This window comes from Myotis yumanensis, unplaced genomic scaffold (assembly GCF_028538775.1).
Source record: "Myotis yumanensis isolate MYYU_CA2020_CCGP unplaced genomic scaffold, mMyoYum1.0.hap1 SCAF_4, whole genome shotgun sequence".
NCBI lineage: Eukaryota > Metazoa > Chordata > Mammalia > Chiroptera > Vespertilionidae > Myotis > Myotis yumanensis.
Genome location: NW_027223755.1, coordinates 39906674 through 39923609, shown reverse-complemented (window position 1 = coordinate 39923609; position 16936 = coordinate 39906674). Strand labels below are relative to the sequence as shown.

At 42.6% G+C, this 16936-nt stretch overlaps 1 protein-coding gene across 1 annotated transcript in view; it reads right to left on the bottom strand.

Annotated features, from left to right (window-relative positions):
- The window catches only part of ANKDD1B (ankyrin repeat and death domain containing 1B), a 42667-nt gene that overhangs the window by 6302 nt on the left and 19429 nt on the right, over positions 1–16936 (bottom strand). Inside the window, 6 exon segments of the mRNA XM_070411705.1 lie at positions 5037–5135; positions 8498–8550; positions 8553–8595; positions 9908–9945; positions 9948–10005; positions 14340–14438. Coding sequence (XP_070267806.1) covers positions 5037–5135; positions 8498–8550; positions 8553–8595; positions 9908–9945; positions 9948–10005; positions 14340–14438 — 390 coding nt within the window.

Sequence of the window (16936 nt, the reverse complement as noted above, 5' to 3'; positions counted from 1 at the left end):
GAAATTAAGCATACACTGACTGAAATAAAGAATAATATACAGAGATCCAACAGCAGACAAGAGGATCCCAAGAATCAAGTCAAAGATTTGAAATAGGAAGAAGCAAAAAATACCCAACTGGAAAAGCAAAAAGAAAAAAGAATCCAAAAATATGAAGATAGTGCAAGGAGCCTCTGGGACAACTTCAAGTGCACCAACATCCGAATTATAGGGGTGCCAGAAGAAGAGAGAGAGCAAGATATTGAAAACCTATTTGAAGAAATAATGACAGAAAACTTCCCCTACCTGGTGAAAGAAATAGACTTACAAGTCCAGGATGCGCAGAGAACCCCAAACAAAAGGAATCCAAAGAGGACCACACCAAGACACATCATAATTAAAATGCCAAGAGCAAAAGACAAAGAGAGAATCTTAAAAGCAGCAAGAGAAAAAAAGTCAGTTACCTACAAGGGAGTACCCATACAACTGTCAGCTGATTTCTCAATAGAAACTATGCAGGCCAGAAGGGAGTGGCAAGAAATATTCAAAGTGATGAATAGCAAGAACCTACAACCAAGATTACTTTATCCAGCAAAGCTATCATTTAGAATTGAAGGTCAGATAAAGAGCTTCACAGATAAGAAAAAGCTAAAGGAGTTCATCACCACCAAACCAGTATTATATGAAATGCTGAAAGGTATCCTTTAAGAAGAGGAAGAAAAAGAAAAAGGTAAAGATAAAAATTATGAACAACAGATATATATCTATCAACAAGTGAATCTAAAAATCAAGTGAATAAATAATCTGGTGAATGGAATAGAATCAGGGGCATAGAAAGGGAGTGGATTGACAATTCTCAGGGGAAAGAGGTGTGGGGGGTAGGGGAAGAGACTGGAAAAAAATCGTACACCTATGGATGAGGACAGTGGGAGGGTAAGGGTAGAGGGTGGGGTGGGAACCTCGTGGAGGGAAGCTATGGGGGGAAAAAAGAGGAACAACTGTAATAATCTGAACAATAAAGATTTAATTAAATTAAAAAAAAGAAGGGTAATAAGACAGAAAAGGGCTGGATTTTATTAAAAGTAACATCATTCATGACAACATGACTAATTCATAGCACAGAATTCAGCTTGCTGGGCTCCTAATTAGAATTTGTTTTCTATTATATCATATTGCCTCTAACCAAGGATGAGGGTTGAAATCTTAATTAAATAATCTGATAAATAAGGGCTATTCTAGACATAATTTGGGGCAGGAGTGGTCTGGAGCTGATATGGTACCTTAGATAAATTACAGAAGGCATGCCTTGGTCAGGATGGATATAGCTCTAAAGCCAGGCACACAGCTTTGCAAGCAGTGTACTCTAGATGTTTCCCCCTAGATTTTATGCAGTACACAATCTAGACATCTAGACATTTTATTTTCCTGAGCAAAAGGGGGCAGTTCCCTTTGTTTTGCCAACGACCCATGAAAAATTTGCTCAAAAATCCTGACAAAAATTAAAATGAATGGTCAGACATAACCCAAGAAGAAGTTCCAATCACAGGAACCTATGTTTCTATGCTTAGGGATCCAGAAATTTATCCCAATAATTCTCTCACATCTGACTACTTGCAACTCCCAGCAACCCAAATGATTTGGCTGTTAGGGCAGGCACTAAGACTCAGGTGAGCCTAAAAATTGGGGCTGAAAGTAATCAGCTTCTAATCAAAAGAAACAGTAATGAAATTAGGAAGAACTGCATTTTGCAGGCATTTAGCAAGCCTCTAAGTATACATTGTCTAAATTCTGGCTTGTAAAGCCATTTGCATCACCGTAATTAGCCTATTTGGGGAAGGCAGCATTCTGAGAGCCAGTTTTCAGGCTCATAGAAAACCTTTCCTGGGCCTGGCCAGCATGGCCAGGTTGAGTGTTGACCTATGAACCAGGAGTTCACGGTTGAATTCCTGGAAAGGGCATATGCCCAGGTTGAGGGCTCGATCCCCAGTGTTGGGTGTGCAGGAGGCAGCCAATCAATGATTCTCTCACATCAACGATGTTTCTATCTCTCTATCCCTCTTTCTTCCTCTCTGAAGTCATTAAAAATATGTATTTTTTTAAAAAGAAACCCTTCCCCCGGAGTGTGTGCTGGAGTGGAAATCCAAACACTATGCCATTGAGGGTGGAAGGCCCTCGGGGAGCCTTGTGATATCTCAGGCCCAGAGAACAGGTTTCTGGGAAAGTCAAATGTATACCAAACCTTGGCTCCTTTTTTCCCATCCAGGTCTTAATTGAGTCGGAAACAGTCACTTATCTTTGGTAAAAATTGTGGGAGCAGATAGAAAAGGTAGCTTTTATTTATTAATTCAATATGTGTTTGGTGCCAACTATATTCTAGGCCAGCCGTGGGCAAACTACGGCCCGCGGGCTGGATCCGGCCCATTTGAAATGAATAAAACTAAAAAAAAAAAAAAGACCGTACCCTTTTATGTAATGATGTTTACTTTGAATTTATATTAGTTCACACAAACACTCCATCCATGCTTTTGTTCCGGCCCTCCGGTCCAGTTTAAGAACTCATTGTGGCCCTCGAGTCAAAAAGTTTGCCCACCCCTGTTCTAGGCCCTGAGAGGAAAGAGAGAGGAGGAGAAGGAAAATCTGGGAAAAATCAATTGTGAGGTCTAGTAAACTGTGGGCTATTGTTCTGAAAACAAAGTCAAGTCGTAGTATTAACAGTGTTTACTCAAATAGCCAGTCCACTATCACCAAGGGACCCAACATGAATTCCCTGCAATGCTATATAGATTCTCCACCCCCCCAAGACTGCCCTGGAGGTGTTATATATTAATGAAAAAGTAGAATAAAGTACAAAAAGAAAGCATAGGAAAATACTAACACTAAATGTTAATACTAATCCTAAATGTTATTAGAAGCTAATAAGCTACAACTCGTGAGGTGCCACCTAAGTCATGGAATTATGGGTGGTTGTGTTTTCCTTATGCTTTTCTGTTTTCCAGATTGTCGACAGAGAAACTGTATTATTTTTATTATCAGAAAAAAAGAGTTAATTTTTAAAAGTGACATACAGAGAAGAGTAAAATAGCATATCACTACTTCCAATCCTAAAAGTGTAACATGTGTGATTCGGAAGTAGAGTAGGGTGATCGCACTGGGAATTAGGGATATGCCGAGCTGGTGAACCGTCTGGGTGAAGACAAGACGGGAAAGCACCAGACAATCGAGCAGCCAGGAGCCGTGGCTTTGAAGCCAGGCTCTTACTATGTGTGTGCCCCTGCTGTCATTAACATTTCTCAAATCTTGTCTTAAAAAGTAGGGTTTTTTGTCCCCTTCACAGAAGACATGTGAGGATTGAAGGAAGATGACGTGTGTGAGCAACTCACAGGGCTGCCACCAGCAGTCTGTAGCTTTTCCATCATTCAGTAAAGCTGGAACCTAATGGACAGTCATCCCGCTACCCTCCAAAGGCTGAGCCTGCATTCCTTCATCAAACAAGTCCCCATAATAGCCAAAAGGTGGAAGCCACCCAAATGTTCAAATAAAACCCTCAAATGCAAATCAACCGAACAGCAGAACTGACGGGTCGCTATGACGCGCACTGACCACCAGGGGGAAGACGCTCAATGCAGGAGCTGACCCCTGGAGGTCAGTGTACTCCCACAGCCAGAGCTCTGCTCAGCTGACAGATGGGCGTCAGACGCCCGGGCTGATGGCTGGCGAGCACAGCTATGGCACGAGCCTCTCCCACGGACACCCCCTGAGTACCCAGGCGCAGCGGGGAAAGGGTGAGCAGGAGTGGCTTGGCACCCAGCCCAGGCTCAGGCTTGGGCTCCTCCCTGGCCACATGCCACTTCGTGCACTACTTCGTGCTGTGTGGGATCGTCGTGGACAGCAGACTGGAGCCCAACGAGCTAGCGGGTAAGGCTGGGCTGTGGCGGTGTGGAGGTCCACGATTCCCACAGGCCAGGCCGAGGGACCCCACCCGTGCACGAATCCGTACACTGGGCCTCTCGTATACAATAAAAGAAATTCTAACACATGCTACAACATGGATGAATCTTGGGGACATTATGCTAAGTGAATAAGCCAATTACGAAAGTCAAGTACTGTAGGATTCCACATATATGAAGTGCCTAGAGCAGTCAAATTCATAGAGACAAAGTAGAATGCTGGTTGCCAGGGCCTGGGTAGGGAGAAAGGGAGGAGGAGGAAATGGGCAGTTGTTCATAGAGTTTCAGTTTCGCAAGATGAAAAGGTTCTAGAGATTGGTTGCACAACAGTGAGAAGGTACTTAACAATACTCAACTGCACACTTAAAAATGATCAAGATGGTAAATTTTATGTTTTGTGTATTTTACCATTTAAAAACTTTTTAAAATAAAAAGTTTAGACATGCATGAGTATGTTTATTGCAGCTCTGTTTATAACAGTAAAAGCTTAGGAACAACTTAAATGGCCATCAGCTGAGGACTAAATTACCATATGTCCATACCACACTCTATTATGCACTTGTGTAAAAAAGGATGAACTCTCCACGTACTAATATGGGACCATCACCATTTTATATTGTTAAAGCAAAAACGCTACATGCAGAACAATATGTAGAGGTATATCACCACTGTGTAAAAGGACAGAGCAATAAAAGAAGAGTAAAATATATTCATGTTTGCTTACCTATGCAGAAAGAAACTCTAGAAAGAACAGAGAAATGTATGATAATGGATACATATGTCAAGGGTAGTATGGGAACCAGACAAACAAGGACAGGGATGGGTGGGAAATATTTACTGTCAAACCTTTACTAATTATATATATTGCACCATGTGAATCTGTAATCTTTTCAAAAAATCAATAAGTAATTTGAATTTTAAAAACACATTTTATTGTTCAGAGTAAAAATTCTTACTGACTTATCTTGGGATGCTTTACTGACTATCAAGACAAAGGTTTCTCTAGTTTGTGTCCATTTCACAAAGGCTATGCTGTGGCTCAAGGCTTCCAGCCAACAGGGCGTTCTCAGCAACCATCGCAGCTGCACAGAGTGAAGTCCATGAAGTTACCTTATCCACAGCCTTCAGATCACAGCCTGCCTTCAGCAGGGTTTCCACCACGTCCACGTTTCCAAGGTCAGCAGCTACGTGCAAAACAGTCTGCTGCCTCTGCCATGAGAAATTTCAAAACTGTGATCCAAGCTTGTTAAGAAGGGGAAACACTTGCATAGTGACAAGACAAAGGGAAAATAGTGTTCTATATCAACATCAGGAAAAACAGATAAGATCACATATTTTTTTTTAAATATATTTTATTGATTTTTTACAGAGAGAAAGGGAGAGGGATAGAGTTAGAAACATTGATGAGAGAGAAACATCGATCAGCTGCCTCCTGCATGCCCCCCACTGAGGATGTGCCCACAACCAAGGTACATGCCCTTGACCGGAATCGAACCTGGGACCCTTCAGTCCACAGGCCGACGCTCTATCCACTGAGCCAAACCGGTTAGGGCAGATCACATATTTTTAAGTACACGCAGGGGACATTCATGGCAGTACTGTTTATGACAGTAAAAAACGATAGGAAGTTGCATGTTTAACAAGGAGACTCATTGGATCAGTGGTTCCCAACCTTTTTCTGGCCATGCCCCACCTAAGAATCTCTAAAATCCAGATCCTCCCACCCCCGCCCGTGACATATAATTCTTATTATTCAAAAAGTGAACTCCTACTCACATGGAGGAAGCCTAAAAGGCCATTAACTTGGTCTAAACAAGCTTCCAAAGAACATGGCATCCATGAAAGAAAAAAATAAAAGAATGAAAGGACAGTTGAAGTACTGAGGAAGAAATCACTAAGAAACTGTTAAAAAAAAATAATAATATGAAGTGATATGAAAAAATAGCAAATAAAGTTTCAGAACATATAATAGAGAACTGAAATGCATAAATATGTCACAATATATTTTTACACACTGTATATGAGGCCCCTAGAACCATAAGAAATGCCAGAAATTCACTGTTAATAACTCATTCTCCAATTGCCCCCCTTCAAAATCAAATTGCCTCCCTGTGGGGCATGTGCCCCACATTGGGAACCACTGCATTAGATGAACTATGGAATGCCCATATATTGGAATAGTAGGCAACTATTAAAGATAGTTTTTAAAAAGTGATTCCAATATGAGGTGCCTAGAACAGTCAGGTTCATAGGGACAGGAAGTAGAATGGTGGTTGCCAGGGGCTGAGGGGAGGAGTCTGGGGAGTTACTATTTAATGGAAATAGCGTTTCAGTTTGGGAAAGATGAATGGTTGTGATAGTTGCGCGACAATGTGAATATACTTAATGCCCCTGAGCTGTACATTTACAAATGGTTAAAAAGGTAAATGTTATGTGATGCATATTTTGCCACAATAAAAAATAGTTTCAAATATTATTTTTTAAAATGGAAAAAATACTTACTTAACGTTAAAAGCCTTAGAAAACAAGGAAACAACATTATATTTAGCTGAGCTCAAATATATATTTAAAAATTTAAAAATATATATTTAAAAATTTATATAAGAAAATACATCCATGATCTCAAGAGTGATAATATCTAGATAGTGGGATCCAAAGTTACTTTTATTCTCCATCCTCTTCTATTTTGTAAATTTCCTGCATTGTAACATATAAGAGACTATAGGACTTCTCATTTCTTTCTGGAACGATCATTTTCCTATTAAGAGGATAAGAGTGTCTCAAAGAATATCTGAAATCATAAGAAGCCACCCACCTTAATCTACCACCCAAAGTACTGCTGATGTGAAACATTTCTAAAATATTGGGACAGAATGTTGGTTGTGATGTAGCCCTGCCCCTAAACCAGAGAAAGGAAGCAACTTCCCCAGGTTACACAGCTGGGCAATAACCGAGCCCAGTACTCTTCCTACCAGCACACAGGCCAACGTGCGTAGGGCATTCCCATAATTAATATCAACGTGCACTTATTAAAGACTCTTGGATGGCTGCGTGCCCCTCAGGGGGATCATCACCCCAGACATTGCACTTACACTGACAAACCTACCGCAGGCCTATCCAACGTGGAAGGGAGACACACATGTAAAATGTCAAATCCTTGTAAAATCTCATGTGACAGTACTGCTGTAAGTCTAGGAGGCAGGAGATGCGCCAAAATGCTAACAAGAGTTCTCCTTCTTGCCGAAACCGGTTTGGCTCAGTGGATAGAGCTTCGGCCTGCGGACTGAAGGGTCCCAGGTTCGATTCCGGTCAAGGGCATGTACCTGGGTTGCGGTCACATCCCCAGTAGGAGATGTGCAGGAGGCAGCTGATCGATGTTTCTCCCTCATCGATGTTTCTAACTCTCTATCTCTCTCCCTTCCTCTCTGTAAAAAATCAATAAAATATATTTAAAAAAAAAAAAAGAGTTCTCCTTCTTTGGGGAGATTACAAATAAATTATAAGTTTTTAGCTTATTTATGTTTTCTTATTTTCATATACTCAATGCATTCCTGGTCTAACAACAAATTAAAACAATCAAGTCTGGTTTTATAACTGGATGGTAGCTAGCATACCCTCCTCTGGAGTGGATCTAGTAGGAAAGGCCGAGGGCATTAACATAGCTGAGCACATAAGTATATTTAAGAACAAGAGGAGCTTTCCTTCCCCCAAACTTTGGGATAGAAGATGGGGGAGGAGGAAGGTCCCTGGGGAAGGAGGCACAGAAAGGCAATGGTCTCCATCAGCTCAGGGCACAGGTGAGCTCCAAGGAGAAGATGACACAGATCGGAGTGGGTGCCCCGGGTGGACAGATGTGCAGCAGGTTAGCCAGCACGCCCGCCCACCTGGCCGGCTCCACCCCAGGGCACAGCCCAGGCTTCTCTGGGAAGAGGCAGCCAGAAAGGCAGGGGGAGCCCAAAGGTCTCTGTCCTCAGGGTTCTGGGAGGGCTCCTCTCCAGAGAGCTTCCCTTCCCATTCCTTCCCAGCAGCTCCTGGGAGAGGGCAGCAGCCTGAGGGCAGGCCCATCCCCACCCTCTACACTCTCCCACCCCCACCTGTCCACTTCCAGCCAGAGATGGATTCCTTTTATGGGCTATTCGATGCTGCTCCCGTGGATTAAAATCATGGCGATTTTTATTCCAAGATTTTGCCTCTGGGCTAAAATACTGTCTATAATATAGAAATAAAGCTTCCTTCTTGAGGCAAAGCCCCCCCACCCCTGCCCCCAATTACAACATCTCAACTGGGGGCGGAGCTTTTTATTTAAAGAGCCTCTGGGTCTTACCTCTGAGCTACTGATCATCTATCAGAAACACCAGGCCCATTAAATAAACGTACTAGCAGAGCCCTGTTTGTGTGTTTGAAAAAGACGAAGTATTTGTGTGCAGGTTACAGAGAAAACAAGGATAAAAAGAATGTGCACATTCCTCTCAGGATATTTTAGAGCGCCTTGAACTTGATCAAAACTACCCCTAAACACACACTGTGCTGAAACATATGAGACATTCCAGGTTCTGACTTGCCTGACTTACCTGATTTCAGAGGTCAATGTCATGCTGTGCACTTAATAAGCTGTTGACCAGGCGATGTGGTTGTTGATAACAGCTAAATGAAGGGCGGACGCCTTAGGCTACAGAAAGAAACAAAAATTTCAAATACAAACATCCTGGCTTCCTCTTTCATATAAAAAAGTGACTCGTTTCAGCAGACACGTCCTAATACTCTGAGTACCGACTTGCCCAGCACAGCGATGACCCCTAGTCCGTGCTCAGCAGTCATCTCCATCCCAAGGCTGGGCAGCAAACCTGCTCACCAGCGACCAGCTTCCCCCTTCATTCGTTCTAGAACTATACCCTGAAGCCAGGCTCTTTTCAGGACACAAGGGACTGAGTGGTGAGCATGGCCCATTCTCAGGAATCTTGCAATCTAGTGGGGGAAGCAAATATTAACGGGTGTTTGTTTGTTTGTTTTTTAGTCATAAAATAAATATACAATTACATGTTATGATAAGGGCTTTGGAGGAAAAGTAGAGAGTAGCAGGAGAGCATATGTGGGAGTGGGCAGAGGGTGAGCAAGGGAAATGGGAGACAGATGGGGCCGGAGGGGGCAATGTGCAGGGAAGGCTTTCTGCACTGGCCCCATCTGCTCAGGAGGAACCTTCCCTCTTGACACACTGAGCACGAAAAAAAAGAGAGTAGGAACAAGTCTCCCTCCTCCCAGGGAGTGGGCAGTGTCCTTCCTGCTGGACCACCGGCCTTGCAGGGGCCCAGCCCCTCCTGAGGAAAAGGAAGCATCTCTGGATGGGCCAGGCAAGTTCAGAGCCAATTCCTCAACGCCCTTCTCCAAAAACGACCAGCCATGGTTGAAAGCACATCGCTTCTCTGGAGTTAATACAATAAATAGTAATGGTTAAGCAAGATCCGAGGAAATAATATTCTCACAGGAGGAAAGAAAAACAGGGTGAGAAATAGAGGAATGTTTCCCATCTAATTCCAGCACAGAGAACCTTTGTAAGTTTTACCAAAGCCAATTCAAACTTCAGAAAACCGAAATCAGCATAAAGGATTGACTTTCAAAAGAAAAACAAGACTGTTCCTGAAGGAGGGAAAATGATCTTTCTCCTTCCTATTGACAGCAGCTTCATCATTTGCCCGGACTGATGAATTTAATACAAGAAGAATGGCATCTCTAGACACATAGCAAATATAAATGTTTAAACCACACAGGTTTCATTTTCTCCAGGAACTTCAATGACTTTCTAAATTTCATTCCTCGGATTTTATTTCTCAAGATTAAGACTCAGTCTCCAAAAGAGGTCAGTCGGCCTTCCCAGAAAGAATCCCTTCTTTGTGAGCACCCGACCGCGTATCTGCGAGGAGCATCTCCCACAGGCCAGCCTCCCAGCGCCACCATCAGAGCCCGAGTAACTGGAATAGACTCACCGCCACATTCTGGTGCAGATCAGCGTTCTCCCTGAGAAGAAGCTGACAAGGGCTGCGTGGCCATTCTGGGTTGCTATATGCAAAGCACTGGTATTGAGCTGCAAGAAACAGGTGGAAAGCGCACGGAGGGCTTCCCATTGGAATCCAGCATGCTTTCTGGCATTCGTCACATGGCAGTCAATTAATTCAATGAAGTGGTATGACTATTTAATAAAGAAAATCCAATGTGTTTTCAATAATTTGGGGAGGTTCTGTGTTGCTTCTACATGTTTTCCAGTAAAGAGTTAGAGGAATACATGCCTCAGGCAAATATGGGTTAAATCTCTGTTCCCCTTCTCCAGGAAGCACAAAGTAGACTAGAGCCAAGTCTTCTCTCTACACACCCTGCAACCCCACCCCGCCCCCTTGAGCCAAAATAGCTGACACGGTATTGGACCCAAGAAACGCCTCAGCACTCCCCTGCCTCTTTGCCTATTTGCTAGCAGCTCTCCCCTTTGCCAAAGCTTAGCATGACCGATACTGAGGGAATGCTGCAGCATTCCTCATGGCCCTTTTTCTCAACCCCTTTAGCACTTCCTCCCCTCCACTGTCAGCAGCTGCCTCTTACAGCTCCCTGTGCTCAAATGTCTTCACCCAGTGCCCACACTAGATGTCAAACTGCTTTAGGTCAGGGCCTACTCTTGACTATCCTGCCATCTTCCACAAGGCCTAGCAGGTGCCTTGCAATAATACAAGGCCAACACATAGCTATTGTTTAATTCATTGTAGGGTTGCTACACAGTTTTGGGGCCCAGGATGCTATAGGAGAGTATGTTTTCCTAAAATGGTTGCACAAATATCTCCTCTCCCACATGCTCTTCTGCAGCGTGACCCTGCCACTCCCCCATCAAGCAGCGGAGTTTATTTCTTCGCCCCCTTGAATCTGGGTAGACCCTGTAACTGCTTTGACTAATAGAATATGGCAGAAGTGACAGCATGCCAGTGCCAGGTGCGGCCCCTACCTGGCCTGGCAGCTTCTGCTTCCTACCTCATGGAAGCCAGTTGCCATGCCATGAGAAGACCAAGGCATATGGAGACACCACATGCTGGTCCTCTGCCAGGCATGCGAGTGAGCCTCTGTGGACACCCACCTCAGTTAAGCCTTCACATGACTGAAGGCCTGACTGACATCTCACTGCCACCACATAATAGACCTAGAGCGGTGATGGCGAACCTCTGACACGCGTGTCAGAGGTGACACGTGAACTCATTTTTTTGGTTGATTTTTCTTGGTTAAATGGCATTTAAATATATAAAATAAATATCAAAAATATAACTCTTTGTTTTACTATGGTTGCAAATATCAAAAAATCTCTATATGTGACACGGCACCAGAGTTAAGTTAGGGTTTTTCAAAATGCTGACACGATGAGCTCAAAAGGTTTGCCATCACTGACCTAGAGTAAGCATCTCCCAGCTCGGCCCGGTCAACCCTCAGAGCCACAAAAGACAATAATGCACTGTTTTAAGCCACTGCACTTTGGGCTGGTTTGTTATGATGCAATAGATAAGCAGTGGTCGGCAAACTGTGGCTCTCAAGCCACATGCGGCTCTTTGGCCCCATGAGTGTGGCTCTTCCTAAGCCTTAGGAGTACCCTAATTAAGTTAATAACAATGTACCTACCTATATAGTTTAAGTTTAAAAAATTTGGCTCTCAAAAGAAATTTCAATCATTATACTGTTGATATTTGGCTCTGTTGACTAATGAGTTTGCCGACCACTGCTATAGAGGAAGAGCTGTGGGCGTCTGCGGCATTGTACCCGTGAGGTGCCACAGGCACAGTGCATAGGCCTCCAGATCTTTCAGAGCCAAAGAAATATCTGAAATCTTTAAAAAAAAAAAAAAAGTTCCAAGATACCAAAAGAAAACCACGAAATTGAAGTAAATAAATATTTAAGTGACATATTCATACTTCATTGATTGTTAAATGAAATATTCATAAAATATTCATTACATTTGTAAGCAATTTGTAGGTTACATTTTTTCACCTTCCTGAAATTCCCAAGTATGAACAGAGGTCTTAAGAAATCAATCATAAATTAGGGGAGTTTACCATATACAAATAATTATGAAAGCGCAAATAAAAGAGCCTTTAAAAATAAGTTTCAGCAAAAAAATACATATATATTTGATGTGAAATGTGGGGCAATTTAAATCTGTTTAATAAGATGTGAGGAGAGGACCCCCAGAAATATGAGTTCTTAGGGTCTACAGAAGTCTGTACTGGACCCAGGCAGTGAGTACGGCCCTGAAGAGAGCCTATTGCCCAAACTCTGGGCAGCCTCTCCATCCAGCACTAATGGAGGCAGTCGACCATCAGCTAAATCCATAATCTACTTCAATTACCTCCTCAGCAATGACTCAACCCTTTACCACCACCACCCCCATTGGTTGGGAGTGGGGACACAAAAGCAATCTCCTGGAGACCAAGACTAATCAATGTCAGCGGGGGAAGGACTTCCAAGAGCGTACACAGTAATCACCTACAGATGTGAAAGCAAAATGAGTCCAGCGTGTCCCCTGGGTAATGTGCGTCCATGCTGCTGGCTTCTTGCATCCACTGCCTGCTTCCCTGCGGTCCTCACTAGACTGAGCAGAGGCAAGTATGGAACGCCAGTGGGGGCTGAGACTGTAGATCCAGGAAGTACGTTAATAAGCTCAGAGGGAAAAGTCAAGATAACATAAAAGCTGAAAAATGGACTCAGGACAATTTTCAGACCGCCTAGATGAGGCCAAGGACATAAGAATGTGGACAACGTGGGGCCTGCAGCTTTAGGCGGGGAGAAGTGAGCTTGCAAAAGACATTACAAAGCCATCTATTTTAATGCATGAGGCTTATTTTCCCCTTTTAGATCATCCCCGTAAAATAATGTCTCTGCCCTGGCTGGTGTTGCTCAGTGGTTGGAGTGTCGTCCCGTGCACCAAAGTGTCTCAGGTTTGATTCCGTCAGGGTACATACCCAGGTTGCAGGTCCAATCCCTGATTAAGGTGTGTGCATGAGGCAACCAATCAATGTTTCTCACTCACATCTATGTTTCTCTCTCTCCCTCTCCCTTCGTCTCTCACTAGAATCAATGAAAAACATCCTCAGGTGTTTTAACAATAAATAATTCCTGAAACTTGGGTGGAAGAAAAGTGACCAATTGCTTTTCAAGAGGGTCAAATAAATGTATACGCCTGCCAGCAGAATAAAAGGGTATAAAGTAGTACCAGTTTGGGACTTTATTCTCTAACATTTCTGAAGAGGAATTGTTTATACGTTGTGTAGATATGGAGAGATCTCCAAGATCTATGGCAATTTAAACAAAAACAGGGTGCAGAGCAGTATATATGGCTACCATTAATGTGGTGTCGGTGTGGATATGTGCGTGTGTTTAGTCACATTTTCCATGTAAGATTAAATAAACTATTAATAATGTTAATTCTGAGGAGATGAGATTTCAAAGTTGAGGTGGAATAAGACATTTTTTATCATATACCTTTTGGTACTGTTCAAAAGTTTTTGTTATTTTCATTATAATTTAAATAGAAAAGGAAAGTAAAACCATCGACAGACAAGGCCACAGCAGTGGTCAGGAGCTCAGGCACGTGAGCTGTCCCCTTTGTACTGCCATTAGCTAGTCATGTGATCCTGCATGACTTCCTTAGCTTTTCTAAATTCCAGTTTCCTCAGCTAAAAAATGAAGATCGACATCAAAGGCTCTTAGCACCATAGTGTTTTGTATTCACAGGAAGGCACCTTCCTGCCTTCTCCAGGCTCCAGACTGACCCCTGGGCTTGCACACAATTAAAACAAAATTTTTTTGTCAACCCCTACTATGGGTTGACAAAAACCAGGCAAGCACTAGTCGGTAGGGTGAAAATAAAGAAAAATAAGAGTGTCTCTGTATTTGAGAAGTAACAACTATCTGCTCCTTTTGCCCCATTTTCAATTATTCCTTCCCCAAATAAATAGGGAGAGCCCTGGCCAGTGTGGCTCAGTTGGTTGGAATGTCGTCCCATACACCAAAAAGGTGGCAGGTTCAACCCCCAGTCAGGGCACATAAGGGAAACAACCAATCAATGTTTCTCTCTTACATTGATGTTTCTCTCTCTCTCTCTCTCTCTCTCTCTCTCTCTCTCTCTCTCCTCCCTTTCCTTCTCCCTCCTTCCCTTCCTCTCTCTAAAATTTTTTTTTAAATGAAAAATTTAAAAAATAACTAGGGAGAATGGCATTGCTTTTGAGGAGACATTAACTAGGGGATATCAGAGCTAAATCAATAATGTTTACCCCAAACAAAACCAATTATAAATATTAACTCTACAGAAGCCCAGTGAGTGGACCAACACAGGACCCGATTACCCAAAGAGCATCCTGAGTGCCCCTCCCACTGCGTGAGTGGAACACATACTTTATTTGGAATGTTGATAGCACTTCCTGCTGCCACCAGCACTTCGCTGCATTCTTCATGACCTCCTGCAACAGCTGGGAAGAAGGGTGTTTCTCCATTCTAACAAAAGGGAAAATGTAAAAATTAATTACCTCTTGTCACGGAATGAAGCTGCTTGAGAAACAGTGTGCTTTACTCTTACTAATGGATAGCATTTGTGCATTACTCTTGATAATGGATAGCATTTATTAAGCATCTATGTGCCAACATATTTTGCCAAGACTATGCTTTGGCACAGTTAAGTTCCACAACAACCCCATGAGATCAGAATTAATATTTATCTTCATTTTACAGATAAAGAAACTGAGCCTCAGTTGAAAAGTGGCAAAACTACGATGCAAGTCCAGCTGTTTGGCTCCCAAACCTGCATTCTTTACTCTGTTATGCTGCCTCCTTTCAAACTGTTTCCCTCCATCACTCATAACCTCAACCTTTGTTAATTTATCCAGAAAACATTTAATAGACACCTACTATCTATCACTGCTAGGCACTGGGATGGAAAAGACAAACATGACACAGACCCTACCCATCAGACGGTTACAGCTTGTTAAGAAAGATACTCACAGAAACAAGGACTTATGATGCAGGGAAACACAAAAATAGAAGCACATGTGTACCAAGTGCAGCTTTAACCTTTAAAAATGACTTAAAATGTTGTATGTCATTTTTTAAAAGTAATATGCTATTTCCGTAATAATTAAGTTTCTTGAAACTTATGACAAACCTAACAGGACAGAGTGAATTTAGTTTAGGCCAAAACACAGAGAGAAAAGAAACTGGTCTCATATAACAACTACTTGGACATTTTCCCCTCCTCGTGCAGGTTCTTTCCTAAAACCATTTCCCCTGTTGGATGTTAAGAAAAACATCCTTAAGAACTGCATCAGGACAGCTCAGAGGTTCTACTTGTAGCTCTTTCGATGTGAACAATCATGGTAACGGGGGTGCAAGAGCATGGAAACAAGTTCCCATTCCAACCAGATGGAAAAACTGTGTCCCCGCTGCCTCACCTGAGTGCCTGGGACAGCCATCTGTTACAACAGAATTTCTCCTCATAACCTACCTTCTCATTTTCCCAGGAAAAGAGATGCCAAAAGGCAAACCCCAGTGGAAAAACATTTGCACAAAATGTGAAGGAAAGAATTCACATCTTTAACATATTAAGAGCCTAATAAACGTTCATATCTTTGATCCAACAATCCTACCTCTAAGAATACACCCAAAGGAAATAGTGAGGAATTCAAACTAAGGGTTATGCACCAAGAGGTTCATGATAGCATATAATAAAGGAAAACTGAAATAAACTAACTAAATAATAAACTAAATGAATTTGGGGCATCCACTCCAATGTATACATGCATGGGAATTCAAAGAAAACTGGCAGGAAAACACACGAGAGGTATACAAGGGAATCATTTCAGTGTCGGGGAAATATGAGAACTGCTGTTTATCTTGATTCTTATCTCAATTTTTTAAAATGTCTATTTCAGGCATATGTTTTGTAATGTGTTAACTATAAATATATATGTGGCTGGCACACACACAAACTTTGTTTCCTGACATGAATATGCTACCAAACATGTTTGGAGGCAATTGCTCTAGTCTAGAGCATATTCACATAGGCCACTCCAGCTGTTCTGGCAACAGCTTCTCCCAAGAAACAGAGGCAGCCGGGGATGGTATGGATGTTATGGGCCTTGTCCAAAAGGCTAGTAATATCACAGACACTCTACTTTGTGCAAGGAAGCCTATCATAACCTGTAATTACAGTTTGCTGGATGTTACGAGTTCTCCCCAATGGGCCCTGACTCAAAAATAGCCAAAAGGTGGATGAAACCCAAGTACACACATTCCAGTGGTCGAGCATTAAAACAGAGCAGGGCGAGCACCACTAAAACTTTAAATTAAACCCTGTGACCTCAGGACTCCATCTCTATAGTGATTCCTGAAGGCACAGCACACCTACAATCCACCCGAGGTGATTCATGTTCTTTTTGAGTTTCTAAAACATCCGTCCTAACTTTCATCCAAAAGAACCAAGTTCCTGGGATCGCCTTTAATTAAGTTAAATCCATTAATCCTGATCATCTCGCCAGATAGTCAGAAAAGAGTGCATACACACACAAATAAACAAATGGAGGCTCCCCTGTTGGCCAGGGTCCTTGGCTAAAAGCCTGGCTTAAATGCTCCTAGAACAGTGGTTCTCAACCTTCTGGCCCTTTAAATATAGTTCCTCATGTTGTAACCCAACCATAAAATTATTTTCGTTGCTACTTCATAACTGTAATGTTGCTACTGTTATGAATCGTAATGTAAATATCTGATATGCAGGATGGTCTTAGGCGACTCCTGTGAAAGGGTCATTCGACCGCCAAAGGGGTCTCGACCCACAGGTTGAGAACTGCTGATCTATATGAAATGGAATCAAGAAAGTAGGCATTATTCAGCCCTGGCCAGTGTGGCTCAGTTGGTTGACTATCATCCCAGGCACCAAAAGGTTGCTGGTCAATTCCCGATCAGGGCACACACCAAGTTTATGGGTTCCATCCATGGTCGGG